This window comes from Nerophis lumbriciformis, linkage group LG16, assembly GCF_033978685.3.
Source record: "Nerophis lumbriciformis linkage group LG16, RoL_Nlum_v2.1, whole genome shotgun sequence".
NCBI lineage: Eukaryota > Metazoa > Chordata > Actinopteri > Syngnathiformes > Syngnathidae > Nerophis > Nerophis lumbriciformis.
In genome coordinates this window covers 25,420,203-25,438,798 of record NC_084563.2, presented here as the reverse complement: position 1 = coordinate 25,438,798, position 18,596 = coordinate 25,420,203, and the positions used below count along the sequence as shown (strand labels likewise).

The following is an 18,596-nucleotide window of genomic DNA, read 5'->3' as shown; positions in this document are numbered from 1 at the left end:
TGTGAGCAGATAATACTTTTTCTAACAGCAATTCTTCACACATTGCTTTAAATGAGGTGCCAACTATCTTTATTTAACTGCCCACCTCGCTACATGTCGTTTGCAACTCAAAATACAAAAAACTTACTTACCTTACTCAAAGGGGCTGTTTGCAATTTGCTCATAGTACATTTTCAACTAAAAAATATAGCCTATCTTATGTCACCATAATAGTCTAATAGAAAACTCCATATTTTTTCCAATCACTAATTACTGTATATTGAATAAAAATTGCTCGTCGGCCTCAAGAATCTGTCTGTCTTTCAGTCTTTTCACACAACGCTGGCTCGGTCTCAATCACACGACCATGCATGTTCGCAGAGCTGTACCGTGTGACAAATACACTCGCAAATGCCATAACAATAGACCATGCGACTTGAAAAAAAAATCTTGCGCACATTACAAATAGGGATTTCAACCCATTAATCTCATTTTGCTCCTAAATAAATCCATCCAAATTTTATAAAACTAGAGTAAAATGTTTGCCCATCATTCTGTAAAGCATGTTTGAAATAATCTTAAACCATAACCGAATGGACAAGTGATTGACGCGGACATGTCACTGATCACTGTGTGTGTGTCTCCTTCCTGCGCCATGCACATAGGGGCGCCACACTCCTCCCGGCTCACACACTCGGTTTTCCAACAGAAACAAGGTTATAGTTGGAGGCACCGGTCAATAAAAGGCAACATTTTTTCACCACCTTAAAACCTACTTGCCAACCTTGAGACCTCCGATTTCGGGAGGTGGGGGGTGGGGCGGGGGCGTGGTTAAGAGGGGAGGAGTATATTTACAGCTAGGATTCACCAAGTCAAGTATTTCATATATATATATATATATATATATATATATATATATATATATATGTATATATATATATATATATATATATATATATATATATATATATATATATATATATATATATATATATATATGTATATATATATATATATATATATATATATATATATATATATAAAAGAAATACTTGAATTTCAGTGTTCATTTATTTACACATATACACACACACACATAACACTCTTCTACTCATTGTTGAGTTAAGGGTTGAATTGTCCATCCTTGTTCTATTTGTCACTATTTTTCTAACCATGCTGAACACCCTCACTGATGATGCAATGCTGTGTGGCACGCAAAAAGTGCTTTCATCAAATGCACTAGATGGCAGTATTGTACTGTTTAAGAGTGTCACAACATTGCTGTTTACGGCAGACGAACTGCTTTACGGTAGACAAAACGTGACTGCTGTTGTTGTGTGTTGTTGCCGCGCTGGGAGGACGTTAATGAAACTGCCTAACAATAAACCCACATAAGAAACCACGAACTCGCCCTTGATCATTCTACAGTTATAACATGATTGGGCAGGCACGCTGTTTATATTGTGTGCCTGAATTTCGGGAGATTTTCGGGAGAAAATTTGTCCCGGGAGGTTTTCGGGAGAGGCGCTGAATTTCGTGAGTCTCCCAGAAAATCCGGGAGGGTTGGCAAGTATGCCTTAAAACTTGACACAAACAAATGGCGCAAGTGACTACGAGGGTCGGAGGGAATATTGAACAACAAATCAATGATTGAAGTGACACACTTGCCATCCAAATAATACACCGTTTGTTGACAATAACATACAGCCATGGAATCAAATTCAATCTATTTATTAAACAAAAGGTAACACAAACCAGCAAAATATTAAAAAGAGCTGCCAACTGCATTATGCCAGATATGTATTTGTTTTTATTTAAGGATCACATTAATTACTTTCCCTAGTTATTAATTACCATCCTTCCATTTTCTACCGCATGTCCCTCTCGGGGTCACGGTGGGTGCTGGAGCCTATCCCAGCTGTATTCAGGCCGAAGGCGGGGTACACCCTGGACAAATCTCCACCTCATCACAGGGCCAACACAGATAGACAACATTCACTCTCACATTCACACACAAGGGCCAATTTAATGTTGCCAATCAGCCTACCCCCCAGGTGCATGGCTTTGTAGGTGGGAGGAAGCAGTTACAAGGAGAACATGCAAACTCCACGGCAAATCAATTACTTTTTTGGTAAAGCAACGAGTAACTATAATTAATGACTGTTTAAAAGGAATTTTCAGGACAAATTCTGTCACCACATCATGAAGCAGTTGGCAAGCTGGTGTTCCTGGCTAAAATGTGTGTGTATGTCTTATAATAAAGTTTACTTATAAAAACACCATTGTTAAAAGGTGATGACGTTCAAACATGTCTTATTAAACCAGGCACTTAAATTCACATTTAGTTTTTTTGTTTCTAAATGTTTATTTTTTTAATAAGATTGGAGATTATATTTGACATTTCTTGTACTATTTTCAAAACTTTAAATTTTTTTCTTATCTCAAAACACCTCTTAAATTGGGATCAATTATGCAAAACTTTACATGTTGGTACCCGTTTTTGTGTATTTCGGATCCATTCCTTAAAAACAAGGAATGGTGGAGATATTTAGTTACAGCAATGGATATTTCCATTTATGGGTTAATTCATGGGCTAAACTACTTCGGCATATGAGTTTTGGTCCATATCGTCCAGACCAGGGGTCGGCAACCCGTGGCTCTAGAGCCACATGCGGCTCTTTAGCGCTGCCTTAGTGGCTCCCTGGAGCTTTTTCAACAATGTATGAATATAGAAAAAGATGGGGGAAAAATATATTGTTTGTTTTAATATGCTTTCTTTAGAAGGACAAACATGAAACAAACCTTCCTAATTGTTAGCAATCCCACTGTATATATTGAACCTGCTTCACTGATGAGAGTATTTGGCGAGTGTCGTTTTGTCCTACTAATTTTGGCGATCCTTGAACTCACCGTACTTTGTTTACAAGTACAACTTTCTCCGAATTTGCCACAGAAAGACGTGTTTTATAACACTCTTTTGTCTCATTTTGTCCACCAAATGTTTTATACTGTGCAAAGGTGAGCTTTGTTGATGTTATTGACTTGTGTGGGGAGCTAATTTGGTCAGTGCATGACTGCAAGATAATCGATGCTAACATGCTATTTAAGCCAGCTGTATGTACATATTGCATCATTATGCCTGGTTTGTAGGTATATTTGAGATCATTAAATGTCCTTTACTTATGTCCTCTGTGTATTTAATTTATATTTGCATGTCTCATGACATGTATGCAATATTGGCTGCATTTCTGATAGTTGTTTGTGTGCCATGTTGTTCCAGACCACAGCAAACGTTACCCGGCTTGCAAAGATCATAATAAATCCATTAGAAGACGACAGCCTGACATTTTTTTTAGACACACACATCTATTCCTTTAGCCATTAATTTCCAGGAGTTATCTCACCCTCTGAGAAGCCTCCATTTTACTAATGTTTTCCAATGTTGTAAAAATGTGTAAAATTAATGTTATATTTCAACATTTCTGTTAACGAAGATTTGTGTCAGCCGACACATAGTTATTTGATAGTAGGCTATTATAGCTAATATAAACACTTGTTGCCTTCATTATAAGACTTATATAAGGCGTTTGAGTTTTTGCGGCTCCATACAGATTTTTTTGGGGGTATTTCCGGTCCAATATGGCTCTTTCATCTTTCAACATTTTGGGTTGCCGACCTCTGGCCCAGACCTACACTCGCGTTAGAAACAGTGCTAGCACAGTTTAGGGATGTTTTCTGTGTTTCATTGAGCGTTACAGTATGCCTTATGATGACATTGTGTTTACATGTATGAGTGCACACGTGTATCTTTTTTGAGTGTTAATAATGCTACAAAAAAACCTCTGTTCTAGTAATTTGTCTTTAATTTAGTAGCACAGGTGCCACTAGTGAAAAAGCTAGGCGTACAGCACTGTAAATATATACATTTTTTGATAATACCATCACATTTTTTTATTGCAACGTTTAAAAATTAGCTGGTAATGATAACTGCTGTCCCGTTGTTATATCTTGTTTTATTTACTTTGTTTTTATCATATGTAATAGTGTAAGTATTGTACTTTTTAGCACCAGCTGCTCATTTTGCAGTTGTCATTAACAGATTTGGAGGTGTTGAACTTGCCATGTAAAATTGCTAATGCTTATCAGTAGCATGTCGATAGCAAAATCTATTTATATTAGCATTAAGCTATTGCATTTTTGGAAAAGTGGAGCCTTACCTAACTTACGTTGGAGCGTTTTTTGAGTCAATTACTATGTGGCTTAGAAAATTGCGACATTAACTGCGATGAGGTGGCGACTTGTCCAGGGTGTATGACGCCTTCCGCCCGATTGTAGCTGAGATAGGCTCCAGCGACCCCCCGCGACCCCCAAAAGGAACTCGAGGTAGTTTGGCTGAGTCCGCTCTTAGTGCTTGTGGGATGATTGCCAAGTGCTGAAGTGCAACCTCACGCACAACCTAGGTGCCGAAACATGGCATAGATTAGGTGTGTCAAACTTGTTTTCATTGAGGGCCACATCGCAGTTATGCTTACCCTCAGAGGGCCGCTTGTACAGTAACGGTGAATAATATATTAATATAAATGTACAGTATAAGGATTTGCCTCATAATATTACATACTATCCTATGCATTTTATTATATATTTTTTTTACATACACTTAAAAAAATCTTTACATTTTACTGTAAAAAAAAAACGGTTAGCTCAGTCATCAGAAGTGTATAGTTTTTTGTTTTTTTTTACAACATATTATTGTATATGGAACAGAAAAAAAGGGTACCACTGTTTTTTTACAGTAAAATTCTGGCAACTGAGCTGCCGATCTACAGTTGCTGTTTTTATACTGAAATACTGTAAATGTAAAAAGAGTATCAACGTATATTTTAGAGTGAATATATTAGCAGCTCAGTCATTTATAATTTGAACGCATTTTATTTCCAGGCTTTCACGGGCCAAATCAAATGAAATGGCGGGCCCCAAGGCTGTGGTTTGACACATGTGGAATATGTGGATTTTATGTGAATCTGTGTGTAGGACCGGCGAGATTCCGTCGTTGCCAAAAAAATCGACTGGATTCTGTACCCATCCCTACTCATGATTTATTTCAATTCCGATTCTTGGGGGGACGATTCAATTCAGAATCAATTCTCAATTCATCATAATTCTGAATCCAAACAGATTCTCTCAAAATATTATTTGGTATACAAAAGCTCCTCTTTTGGCTGGCGTACGATGACTACACACAATATAAACAAAGTAGCAGAATGCTTTAATAAGTACTTTGTAAATATTGGAACCAATCTAGAGCAAATCATTCCAAAAACTGGGTCAGTTAAGGATGTAAATGACACAATAGATAGAAACCCCAACTCCTTGTTCCTCAAAAACGTGACAAAAGAAGAAATAATCAAAATTTGGAAGAAATGTAAAACTCAGACCTCAACTGACTGCCACGAAATAGATATGAAAGTGATAAAAAGAGTTCTCGAAGGAATTTGAGAACCTTTAACGGGTAGGACTAAATACGCTTTGCTTCTTCTTACTCCTTTTCGGACATGATGTAAAGAGAAATTATATGAAATTATGTGTGATGTATTATACTGTAAGTGTGTTCATGTTCAAAATAAACTAAACTCAATCGATAAATCACCATCTTTCAGTGCAGAGTCCGATGCTATGAGCCAACCAACGTTACGCAAAAACCACGTTATGCATAAATCATATTGCCTACTACCATGCCTACTAAAATCATGACATGTACTGCATTATATTGTGCCAAGCAAATACCACCCCATATGTGTTTGATGCACATACAGTACCAGAAACCGCAATTAGCCGTGCTACTGTTAGAACCCATTTCCTCAGCGTATCAGCATATTGAGAACGAAATAGGCACTGACCCTACCCATATCCACATAGGTTTTATTTGTCCGACATATACTGCATTTGCCATTAGCCTATATGTCCATATGTCATTGACCAGACTAGCATGACAAGCATTCGTTGCGTGAACATACTAGCTTTGTTGACAAGGTCATAGACCAGAGCTGGGCAAATATTTTGACTCAGGGGGCAGATTAAGAGAAAAAAATGTGTCTGGGGGGCCAATGTCTATGTGTGTATAAAAGATACACACATTTAGCTGTACAAATCTGCTGTACAGTGTGTGTGTTTGGGTCCCTTTTTTTCAGGAACACTAATACCAAAAGTCACAATGTCCGATAGAGTTCTAAAAACATTACGACAGACCACCTTAAAAAACGGAATGGAATTTTACTCTTTTTTTACTGAATGGCACACCCAAAATGTACATTAAAATAAAGAAAGTGGGATTTCCAATATTAACTATGAACAATAAAACACTGAATAGTAACAACATATGGACGTCGCTCTTGTTTTACTTCTCAGACCAAGCAAAACACAACGAAAATGTAACAACCAGCAAAATATGAATGCAAAGTGTAATAAACACCTACAATATGGTTTTTACACGTAAAAATATTTTTCCGCATCTGTTTCGGACACATGCATTTTGGGCTGGCTGCTCTGAAAACAAATCGCGCCCACTCTGCTTTGTTCCTCGTCTGAGCTGCTGTGACGTAGATTACCGTCATAACTCGAAAGCGCAGATTTCAACCATTGAAATACTTTCTATAGTTCAAGACTTACGGTCATTTAAAAACAGCACTGCACATATAATGGTGGCAACAGTTTTGATGTTAAAAGGTCTAAAAAAAATTATTTACAACATTCGGCGGGCCGGATTGAAAATCTTAAAATGTGGCCCGCAGACCGTATTTTGCCCAGGTCTGTCATAGACTGTATTTGACAATATAGTTTACATACGAAATGTCAATTTCCATTTATTAAAAGTAATAAGAAAACGTAAATGCCTGACTTACCTAACAAGGAGGAGATGAGGAAGTTTGGCGTCAGATGAACAAATCTTCTCCGTCTCCAATGGTCTCCATCTTTCAAAGTTATCCCGATACAAATCCTCATTTTGTTCCTGGCTTTGTCATGAATAAGTAAAGAATCGTAACGACGCCTTTTAGATTTATTAAGGTCTGACAAGTTTAGTAACTTTACCAGTGGCAGTAGTTAGACGAAGATGGCTGTGCGTAACGTGACAAACTCACAGACTTTTTGATTGGTCAAACGGTGGAGGACGGGACATTGAAATGAAAACAATAACAATATATCGGGGCTGTAAATCTAATTTTTACATGAGCATATCACGGCTGAACTAATGTTATCAGTTAGAGAGAGAGAGACAGACATCCTTTTATTGTCATTCAAATTTGAACTTTACAGTACAGATAAGAACAACATTTCGTTGCATTAGCTAGTTGTAGTGCAGGATAAAAGAACAATAAGGTGCAGGTATAAATAAATAGATTACTGTACAGATAAATATATTGAATTTTTGCATAGGCATCCACGTTTATGGATGTGTGTTATATTGTCTTTATATTCCAGCGAGTTAATCCGTTTTTGGGCGGAATTGAGGGGATTATTATGATGCGTTCAAGAGTCTTATGGTCTGAGGGAAGAAGCAGTTATGGAGGCTGTGGCACCTCTTTCTAGAGTCCAGCAGTGAAAACAGTCCTTGGTGGGGGTGAGAGGAGTCTCTACTGATGTTCTGAGCCCTGGTCAGGCAGTGTAAAACTACAAACCCTGTTTCCATATGAGTTGGGAAATTGTGATAGATGTAAATATAAACGGAATACAATGATTTGCAAATAATTTTCAACCCATATTCAGTTGAATATGCTAAAAAGACAACATATTTGATGTTCAAACTGATAAACATTTTTTTTTTTTGCAAATAATCATTAACTTTAGAATGTGATGCCAGCAACACGTGACAAAGAAGTTGGGAAAGGTGGCAATAAATGCTGATAAAGTTGAGGAATGCTCATCAAACACTTATTTGGAACATCCCACAGGTGTAGGGATGTCCCGATCCGATATTTGGATCGGATCGGCTGCCGATATTTGCCAAAAATTGCGTATCGGCAAGGCATGGGAAAATGCCGATCCAGATCCAGTTTAAAAAAAAACTCCGGTCCGTGTTTTCCAACGCACCTATTTAAATAATACATTCCATTTTTCTGCTGCTCCGTAATTTCCGTTCCGCATTTTCCAGCACACCTTCAACACATCCACAATTCTCACGCAGTTGCCTTTAGCTGCTGACATTACACGACAGGCTCTTCTCACTCTTTCCTGTGTCTCCCTCTCACTGACAGCGAGCGCACCTTCTTACACACGTCACATACTGTCACGACATACGTCAGATACTGTCACGTCATACGTCACATACGTCCTCTCCCAGCAGAGAGCGAGGTAGCGGCATGGCTAACGTTAGCTGTGATGCTAGCTCAGCCGCTAAGGTGCGCGCCTGCTCAAGCGTCCTCTGCGCACGGCAAATCTATGCCACGCACAAAATCAAATAAAAAAAATAAGCGCATAACAATTTTCGACACACGGACACGACAGAGACAACAGTTTTCGTCATCATTGTTCAAATATTGTGACGTCTGTCGAGACGCTTATCTCCATTCGGTGCCACACGTCCAGACTCCACACCATCAAAATGGCAAAAATGTCCACATCAACACCGTATGAAAAAATTAGTGATTTTTTTAGTTGAATTTGAATTGAATTGAATTATTATTATTTTTTTTTTAGTTGTGATTTCCTTCTCTGCATGAAATTTTAAAAGTAGCATATATTAATGCAGTATGAAGAAGAATGTTTTAATGTAGACATGCAAGCCTTGAAAGAACATTTTGAAAATCAAGACTACAATTCCTGCAAATGGGTGCATTTCTACCCTATATTTTAACTTTAGATTTATTCTCATATCAAACTCTTTTGGCTGTCTTTTTGACATCAGGTGCCCCCTCCACACCCTGGATTATAAATAATGTAAATAATTCAATGTGATTATCTTGTGTGATGACTGTATTATGATGATAGTACATATCTGATAGTATATATCTGTATCATGAATCAATTTAAGTGGACAAGTTGAACAACTTATTCGGGTGTTAGTTACCATTTAGTGGTCAATTGTACGGAATATGTACTTCACTGTGCAACCTACTAATAAAAGTCTCAATCAATCAATCAAAACACATAGAATCATCATACTGCTGTGATTATATGCATCAAGTGTTCATTCAAGGCTAAGGCAAAATATCGAGATATATTTTGTGTATCGCAATATGGCCTTAAAATATTAAAAAAAGGTCATATCGCCCAGCCCTAGTTCAATGATGCCATTTCTGTTTGTCATGTATAATTTTGTCTATTTTGTGTTTATCCTTGAATAAACAGGTCAGTTTCTTGTTACCAACCATTGTGTATTATTCAAACTCCCCTAATTCAGCTGGCTAGTTGTTAGCAAGAGTACTAAAACCCTTTTCAACATGATTCTGACAACTAAGTAGGCTAAATAACTTTAAACTTTAATACATGCTCGGATAGGCCAGTATCGGTCAGTATCGGTATCGGTCAGTATCGGTATCGGATCGAAAATGCAAAAACAATATCGGTATCGGATCGGAAGTGCAAAAACCTGGATCGGGACATCCCTTCACAGGTGTGCAGGCTAATTGGGAACAGGTGGGTGCCATGATTGGGTACAAAAACAGCTTCCCAAAAAATTCTCAGTCTTTCACAAGAAAGGATGGGGCGAGGTACACCCTTTTGTCCACAACTGCGTGAGCAAATAGTCAAACAGTTCAAGAACAACGTTTCTCAAAGTGCAATTGCAAGAAATTTAGGGATTTCAACATCTACGGTCCATAATATCATCAAAAGGTTCAGAGAATCTGGAGAAATCACTCCACGTAAGCGGCATGGCCAGAAACCAACATTGAATGACCGTGACCTTCGATCCCTCAGACGGCACTGTATCAAAAACCGACATCAATCTCTAAAGGATATCAACACATGGGCTCAGGAACACTTCAGAAAACCACTGGACCAAAGGGGAAGTGAACCATCCAGACTGTTATCGACGCAAAGTTCAAAAGTCAGCATCTGTGATGGTATGGGGGTGCATTAGTTCCCAAGGCATGGGTAACTTACACATCTGTGAAGGCACCATTAATACTGAAAGGTACATACAGGTTTTGTAACAACATATGCTGCCATCTAAGCGCCGTCTTTTTCATGGACGCCCCTGCTTATTTCAGCAAGACAATGCCAAGCCACATTCAGCACGTGTTACAACAGCGTGGCTTCGTAAAAAAAAAGAGTGCGGGTACTTTCCTGGCCTGCCTACAGACCAGACCTGTCTCCTATCGAAAATGTGTGGCACATTATGAAGCGTAAAATACGACAGCGGAGACCCCCGGACTGTTGAACGACTGAAGCTCTACATAAAACAAGAATAGGAAACAATTCCACTTTCAAAGCTTCAACAATTAGTTTCCTCAGTTCCCAATCGTTTATTGAGTGTTGTTAAAAGAAAAGGTGATGTGTAATAATAGATGAGGAAATGACCTTTAAATATCATAAAAAACATACAACAAGGTAGCAAGAAATATTTCAGTAATGAGTAAAGCAAAATATGTTGTAGAGCAAAAACCACTCAATATTTTCTACTGCTCGCTAGTGTTACCATATCTGAATTATTGTGTAGAAATATGGGGGGAAAAAAAAAAAAAAGTATGCTTCATTCACTAACAGTATTACAAAAAAGATCAATTATAATAATACATAATGTTGAATATAGAGAACATAGAAACCCTTTAACTATTAAATCAAGATTATTGAAATTCAATGATTTGGTGCTTTTGCAAACAGCTAAAATTATGTACAAAGCAAACTATAACCTGCTACCCAAGAATGTACAACAATTATTCTATATAACCTTAGAGGAAAATGTAACTTAAAACATTTGTATGCAGGTACAACACTTAGAATCTTTAGTATATCAGTATGTGGAATTAAATTATGGAATGGATTAAGCATTTTTTTTCAAACAATGTACTATTATGATTCACTTTAAGAAACTGTTCAAACTACAAGCGTTTACAAAGTACAAGGGAGAATTAGGACAAACGTATTGAACATACTAAAAATTATATAGTGATCACCTCAAAATGTGAATTATAAATTCCTAACTATGTAAATAACTGTTGTATTCAGAATAAATGTATGTATATTATGTACAAATGAAGAAAAAGGAGTGAAAATGTGTTAGTATTGGAATTGCTATGAGGTAGAAAAGGGGTAGGATCGATATTTAAAATCGGTCCGCCTACATTCAAAAGCTCTACCTTAACGGTTAGCATATCCATCTATGATGTGTCGTGTAGCATATTCAGCTAGTCCTCGTCTTCCAGTGACAATACTTGTATGAACTGTAGTATATTTTCCACCATTGAGGCGAGGATTGCTAGCGAGAATGCTATATTTCGTAAATACACTTTTGTTCGCTTGTAGCCGTCAAATTAGCAACACGCAGCTAAAATGTGTCTTCAACATACATTATCATGATATGACGATACTCTTAAAAGCTCTATTGCGGGCCAAATTTATCCAATTTATATTGTATATTGTCTATATCGCACAACCCTGATAACTACCTTTTGACTTTAATAGTCACAGACCTATTTAATGTGCAGTATTGCCCATGCCCAGTTATGTCGTTTTGTGTACAGATATGACATTCACGAACAAATCGAGTCTTTTGAACAGTTGTTTTGCAGTTGTAAGCAGTTGTTTTAATGCATATGCAAAAACAATAACAAATCACCCGACTAAGAACAGACTAAAATAGGAAACTTTGTAAAAATATTTGTATTTGTATTTTTAAGTGTTTTTGTTTATCTTAATGAATTAGTTCTTTTTTTTAGATTTAGATTCACTTTTTTGGTTCACTGTTTGGATGTAGGTTAAGCCTACACACACTAGGTAGGGTAGTCCAATTTTGTTTAAATTTTTTATTATGTCCTACTTTTTTTATTCAAATTTTATTAACAGTTTTATATACATATACATTGTATTATTACTTGTTATTTGTGTATTGTTATATATATTATTAAATGTTACAAAGTTATTTAGGGTAGAGCAAATTCAAAACAGTGACATTACTGTCAAAGTTTTTTGAAAATGATTAAAAAAAACTTGAATGATCTAATGAGTTGAAATGGTTGGGGTTGGAATTTTTCAAATAGGTTCAGAAATGTTGAAGTGTAACTAGTTGAATTGAGAAATGTTATTAGAATTTCGGGAAACCGGGAATTTTTCTAGTTCAAAAACAACTTCCTTTTTTGTCCTGATTAAGAGGAATGTTTTGACGGTGGAACAGTTGAAATGCGTTGAAAAATGTGGAAGGAGTAGTCGCCAGAAAAAAGGGTGAAAAGGCTTTGACTAACCCGGAATTCTGGAAAATCCTGGAATTTTTTGGAACTTGAAAAAAGATCGTTTGAATTTCCAGGATGGTAGAATGTGTAGGAAGGTGGAATGATTTGAATCGGTTGAAAAATGTGGAAATGGTGGAAGTTTGAAAAATGTCCCGGAAAACCTGTAATTCTGGGAAATCTGGGAATGTTTGGAATTTGTCAAGGGAAATCCCGCGATTCCCGAAAAGGAATGAAAAGGGTGAAAAATGTGGAAGGGAGAGCGTGCCAAAATCTGGAGAAGAAAAAGCATTGGAGCATTCACACAATAATAAATAGATACATTTTAGTGTAGAAAACCACATGTGTGAATGCTTTGGAGCATTCACACAATAATAACGAGACATTCTTTTGAACGGCTCTTTTAAAGGAAAGGAGCCATCTCTAGTTTTAAGTAAATAACAAAATGTGTTCGTCCTCACCACTAAGGGGCGCTGTGGGCAAACAGTATTACATCAGATGTTTTTTTAAGTAATGTAGAAGAAGTGTAAATTAACGCTAAGTAAGCTAATGTTTAAGGAGTCATTTAAGAGAACTTGTTTGCCCGGTGTCGGATAAAGACTGCAAAAAAAGAGTGGATTATGTAACACCAAGAATATTTTCTAACTAACTGTTGTGACCCACCGTGTAAGAAGGCCACCTTCCTGCTCACGGCCGGCAAAGTCCTGTTAACTCCGAGCACTCGGTCCAAATGGAAGGCGAACACCTCCACCGAGTCCACCGGGTCGTGGACGAGCCCGCACGGTCCTCCGCACAGGTGAGTGCTGTTCTGCGGCTCCTCCTCCAAAATCAGCAGCGGCCCGGAGGAGGCTCGCGCGTGGACGCGCACGACTCTGGCACTGGCGAGAGCGCGCATGGTGGCCACGTCGCGCGCACTGAGCCACGGTGGCGCGGTCTTGCTATAAATCCGGATCGGACTCACAGGAGGGTCCGTTCCTTCCGCTCTCCACTCCGGCGGGTTCGAGCTCCGTCGCGTGTAAGTCCGTTTGCCGTTTATGGACTCTTGATGTTCGCGTGTGATTCTTCTCGCTTTGCTCCTCAGTTTGGGTCGGATTGTGCCGCGAATGTTGGCCGGTTTGAGGCGCTTGGATTTCAGAGTGATGTACACCACGTTGGGGCGGGTCGGAACCGACACGTCCTCATTTGGCAAAACACTCACCCGCACTTTTCCTCCAGTCCGGCTCATCAGACCAAAGTCCACTTTACACCGAAAACATAAATAAACAACATATATGAGTGCGAGCAGTAAAGTCATTTTTGGAAGGGAGAACCTCCGGAACCAGAACCGTGACAGGCAGTGGAAGTGGCGCTTTAGACCCATTTATGTTCTGGTCATGGTGGATGAGCTCCAAACTGAGGCTGGTTTTGGATGGGAGTCATGGGACTATTTCTTTTGACAGGATGCAACTGCGCCCTGGAAAAACTTGCTACTGACCCACATGGACCTGCCAGAACTTTATCCCCTCCCAGCTTCCCTGTTGGTACCAGGAACATGACATGTGGACACTACTGTGCAAACGGCTCTAGTTTTAGCAAAGCTGTTTATATACTAGCGTGTAAGAGAAGTGGTGTCCAAAGTGCGGCACCAGCCCCATTTATGGCCCACAGCTAGTTTCTTACTGGCCCTCGACAATATTACAAAATTAAATATAACACTAACGACGTTTTGCTTTATCACCTGTAACACAACAGTTGTACAGTGCAATGCTGCGTATGAAAGCAAAATACCAGGTGTATTTATATACACCTGGTACCAGGCTTATATTTCCATAACACTGCAATTTTATTCGTCATATTGAGACTTTTTCCATGTCCAATTTTTTTTTTTTAAACAATAAACTATTCTATTATGCTATTGAGCAATGTATTCGCTTGTCATTATCACCTTATCTTAGACCTGGGCAAAATACGGCCCGCGGGCTGCATGCATTAAGATTTTCACGTTCTACACAATTCTTTTAGACCTTTAACATCAAAACTGTCGCCGCCATTTTGATGTGCAGTGCTGTTTTTAAATGACGTTAAGTCTTGAACTATAGAAAGTATTTCAATGGTTGAAATCTGCGCTTTTGAGTGTTATGCAAGTTATAACGGTTATCTACGTCACAGCAGCTCAGACAAGGAACAAAGCAGAGTGGGCGGGGTTTGTTTTCAGAGCAGCCAGGCCCAAACGCCTGTGTCCGAAAAAGATGCGGAAGCAGATTTTTACGTGATAATATATCATATTGTAGGTGTTTATTACACTTTGCATTCATATTTTGCTGTTTTTTACATTTTTGTTGTGTTTTGCTTGGTCTGAAAAGTACAAGAAGAGCGACATACATATATTGTTAATATTCAGTGTTTTATTGTTCATAGTTAATATTGTAAATCCCACTTTCTTTATTTTAATGTACATTTTAGGTGTCCCATTAAGTAAAAAAACGGTAACATTCCATTCCGGTTTTTGAGGTGGTTTAATTTTAGTGTTCCTGATAAAAGGGACCCAAACACATACGGTACAGCAGATTTTTACAGCTAAATGTGTATACATAATTTATACACACATACATGTTGGCCCTCCAGACACTTTTTTCCCTCTCAATCTGGCCCCCGAGTCAAAATATTTGCCCAGTTCTGCCTTATATCGTAAGATCAAGACTTTCATTTTTTACACATTGTTGGGAGGCTACTTCTTAAGTGACTTTTTCTCATACGATCAGGAGTTTTTCTTTCTTTCTGCTACTAAGACTTCATTCTTCAAATTTTATTTCATGTCCAATTTTAGTTTAAAAACAATTGTGAAATATTTTCACATAGTATTAGGCAATTTTATTTGCATATCATTGTGACATTTTCGTGAAATATATATTTTTTCTCATAAGATCATAATTTTGTTTACATATTGATACTAATAACTTTTTCCTCTTAACATCATGACTTTATTGAAACAATGAAACAGTTACATTTTCTTAAAAATATTTTTTTTCTTATAAGATTGTGATTTTTTTTTTACATACTGTTGATACTTGACTTGAAGATGATCTGTAAAACATAATCTATGCAACATTTTGAAAAGAACCACCATTACATGTTATGTAGACCACAAGGAAGTGTTTTACATTTAAAAAAAAAACAAACAAACATAATATGACTCCTTTAATGTGCCCTATAATCCGGTGCGCCTTTTATATGAAAAACGATTGAAAATAGATTAATTCATCGGCAGTGCGCCTTATAATCCGGTGTGCCCTAGGGTCCGGAAAATACGGTATTTGAAGAGTTTTTAGTGTTTGCCAATGTCCACTTCAGTCTAAGAGGAAGCTACTACTTATGAAACTTCCGGAGTGTGGATATGGTTCTATGTTTTTATTGAGAAAATAAATACTTAAATAAATGGTACATTATATTTTTTTAAAAAGGTAATTTGTTTTACAGTGGTAAGACATAGTGTAAATTAAGTCCTTCCAGACACCCAAAAAAACCCACAAAACCCACTCTTCCCACTGCGTGGCGCAGTGGAAGAGTGGCCGTGCGCAACCCGAGCGTCCCTGGTTCAATCCCCACCTAGTACCAACCTCGTCATGTCCGTTGTGTCCTGAGCAAAACACTTCACCCTTGCTCCTGATGGGTGCTGGTTAGCGCCTTGCATGACAGCTCCCTCCATCAGTGTGTGAATGTGTGTGTGAATGGGTAAATGTGGAAGTAGTGTCAAAGCGCTTTGAGTACCTTGAAGGTAGAAAAGCGCTATACAAGTACAACCCATTTTTTTTATATACAAATCCCAAAACCAGTGAAGTTGGCACGTTGTGTAAATGGTAAATAAAAACAGAATACAATGATTTGCAAATCCTGTTCAACCTATATTCAATTGAATTGACTGCAAAGACAAGATACTTAACATTCCAACTGGAAAACTTTATTTTTTGCAAATATTAGCTCTTTTGGAATTTGATGCCTGTAACATGTTTAAAAAAAGCTGGCACAAGTGGCGAAAAAGACTGAGAAAGTTGAGGAATGCTCATCAAACACTTATTTGGAACATCTCACAGGTGAACAGGCTAATTGGGAACAGGTGGGTGCCATGATTGGGTATAAAAGTAGCTTCCATGATATGCATTCACAAACAAGAATGGCGATGTGAACAAATGCTTGAGCAAATGGTTTCAGAACAACATTTCTCAACGAGTTATTGCAAGGAATTTAGGGATTTCACCATCTACGGTCCGTAATATCATCAAAAGGTTCAGAGAATCTGGAGAAATCACTGCACGTAAGCGATGGTATTATGGAACTTCAATCCCTCAGGCGGTACTGCCTCAAAAAGCGACATCAGTGTGTAAAGGATATCACCACATGGGCTCAGGAACACTTCAGAAAAACACTGTCAGTAACAACAGTTTGTCGCTTCATCTGTAAGTGCAAGTTAAAACTCTACTATGCAAAGCGAAAACCATATGCAAAGCAAAGCGAAAACCTCGGGCCCGGCTTTGCTGGGCCCGAGCTCATCTAAGATGGACTGATGCAAAGTGGAAAAGTGTTCTGTGGTCTGACGAATCCACATTTCAAATTTTTGGGGGAAACTGGACGTCGTGTCCTCCGGACCAAAGAGGAAGAAAACCATCCGGATTGTTATAGGCGCAAAGTTCAAAAGCCAGAATATGTGACGTTGTGGAGGTGTATTAGTGCCCAAGGCATGGGTAACTTACACATCTGTGAAGGCGCCATTAATACTGAAAGGTACATACAGGTTTTGGAGCAACATATGTTGCCATCCAAGCAACGTTACCATGGCCGCCCCTGCTTATTTCAGCAAGACAATGCCAAGCCACATGTTACAATAGCATGGCTTCATAGTAAACGAGTGCGGGTACTAGACTGGCCTGCCTGTAGTCCAGACCTGTCTCCCATTGAAAATGTGTGGCGCAATAAGCCTAAAATACCAAAACGGAGACTCTGGACTGTTGAACAACTTAAGCTGTACATCAAGCAAGAATAGGAAATAATTCTACCTGAAAAGTTTCAAAAATTGGTCTCCTCAGTTCCCAAACGTTTACTGAGTGTTGTTAAAAGGAAAGGCCATGTAACACAGTGGTAAAAATACCCGTGTGCCAACTTTTTTGCAATGTGTTGCTGCCAATAAATTATAAGTTAATGATTATTTGCAAACAAAATTAAGTTACTCAGTTTGAACATTAAATATATTGTCTTTGCAGTGTATTCAATTGAATATAAGTTGAAAATCAATTGTATTCTGATTTTATTTACGAATTACACAAAGTGCCAACTTCAGTGCATTTGGGGTTTGACTTTCCAGATGCACTATAAAAACAATGGGAAACAAATATCTGTAAAACCAAATCATATGAAAAGTACCACTGTTGACAGTATTCTTTCTTTTAAAAAAAAAAAATCATAATCGAAATTATTTTGACATAATTATTCTACACACATTTAAACGAAAGATGACTTAGTTTGTCCCCATTTTTTAAAATGTTCAATTTGTTGACTTGTGAATGATACACACGATTATAGTGAAACAGGGTGCAGATAAAGGGAGGAATTCATGAACATGATGTAGGAAACTAATAGATCCCACAGTGACACACTGACAAGAAAGCTTTGTGTTTTAAAAGAAAATGCAGAATATAAAAGTCTAATGCCTGAAGGCAGATAAGTTTAGCTTCCCGCCTCTAACGATCTTATTATTTTGAAAGGAAATATTTTCTTAGAAGAATAAATATTTTAAATAAATATTTTTTTAAATATTTTCTCTCCTCCTCCACATGTTCCGTTTCTGCTTCCTCAATGGTGCTCTCATCCTGTGCTACATATATTGCTCAGCAATTCCCTTTTTTTGTCCGGCTGCACACATCTGGCATGTATGTTCGTCTCTGAGCTTCATCAAAACACTTTCAGTTCTTATCTGTGAGGACAGAAAGTTTATTTTCTTCATTTGAAGGCACACGCCTCGCTGAGCACAGTGCATTATTTTCTACTAGCTTTTGAATTGCCTCCATTGAAGATGAGTAAAGAACCTGCAATAACAGGAGCTTTGCGATATCCACAGCTTGCACACATCAAAAATGTGGCCATGTACCAGCTGAGCCTCGGGGCTTCCCTGGATTATAGCTGCTAGTGTTTTTATATGAAGCATCAACCTCGAAGGGTGGGGTATGGATGGAAAATTACAGTACAGTACTGTGTCTTTTAAAAAGA

At 38.0% G+C, this 18,596-nt stretch overlaps 1 protein-coding gene across 2 annotated transcripts in view; it reads right to left on the bottom strand.

Moving 5' to 3' along the window:
- Positions 1 to 13,754, bottom strand: part of LOC133617127 (Golgi-associated kinase 1B-like) — a 63,972-nt gene extending 50,218 nt beyond the window's left edge. Inside the window, exon 1 of one of the 2 annotated variants that reach the window (XM_061976869.2) lies at positions 13,023 to 13,754. In XM_061976869.2, the coding sequence (XP_061832853.2) occupies positions 13,023 to 13,719 (697 nt within the window). In that variant the 5' untranslated portion in view covers positions 13,720 to 13,754. The remainder of the gene's footprint in view (positions 1 to 13,022) is intronic. The other variant, XM_061976867.2, reaches the window with a different exon arrangement.
- Between the last annotated feature and the right edge of the window lie 4,842 nt (positions 13,755 to 18,596).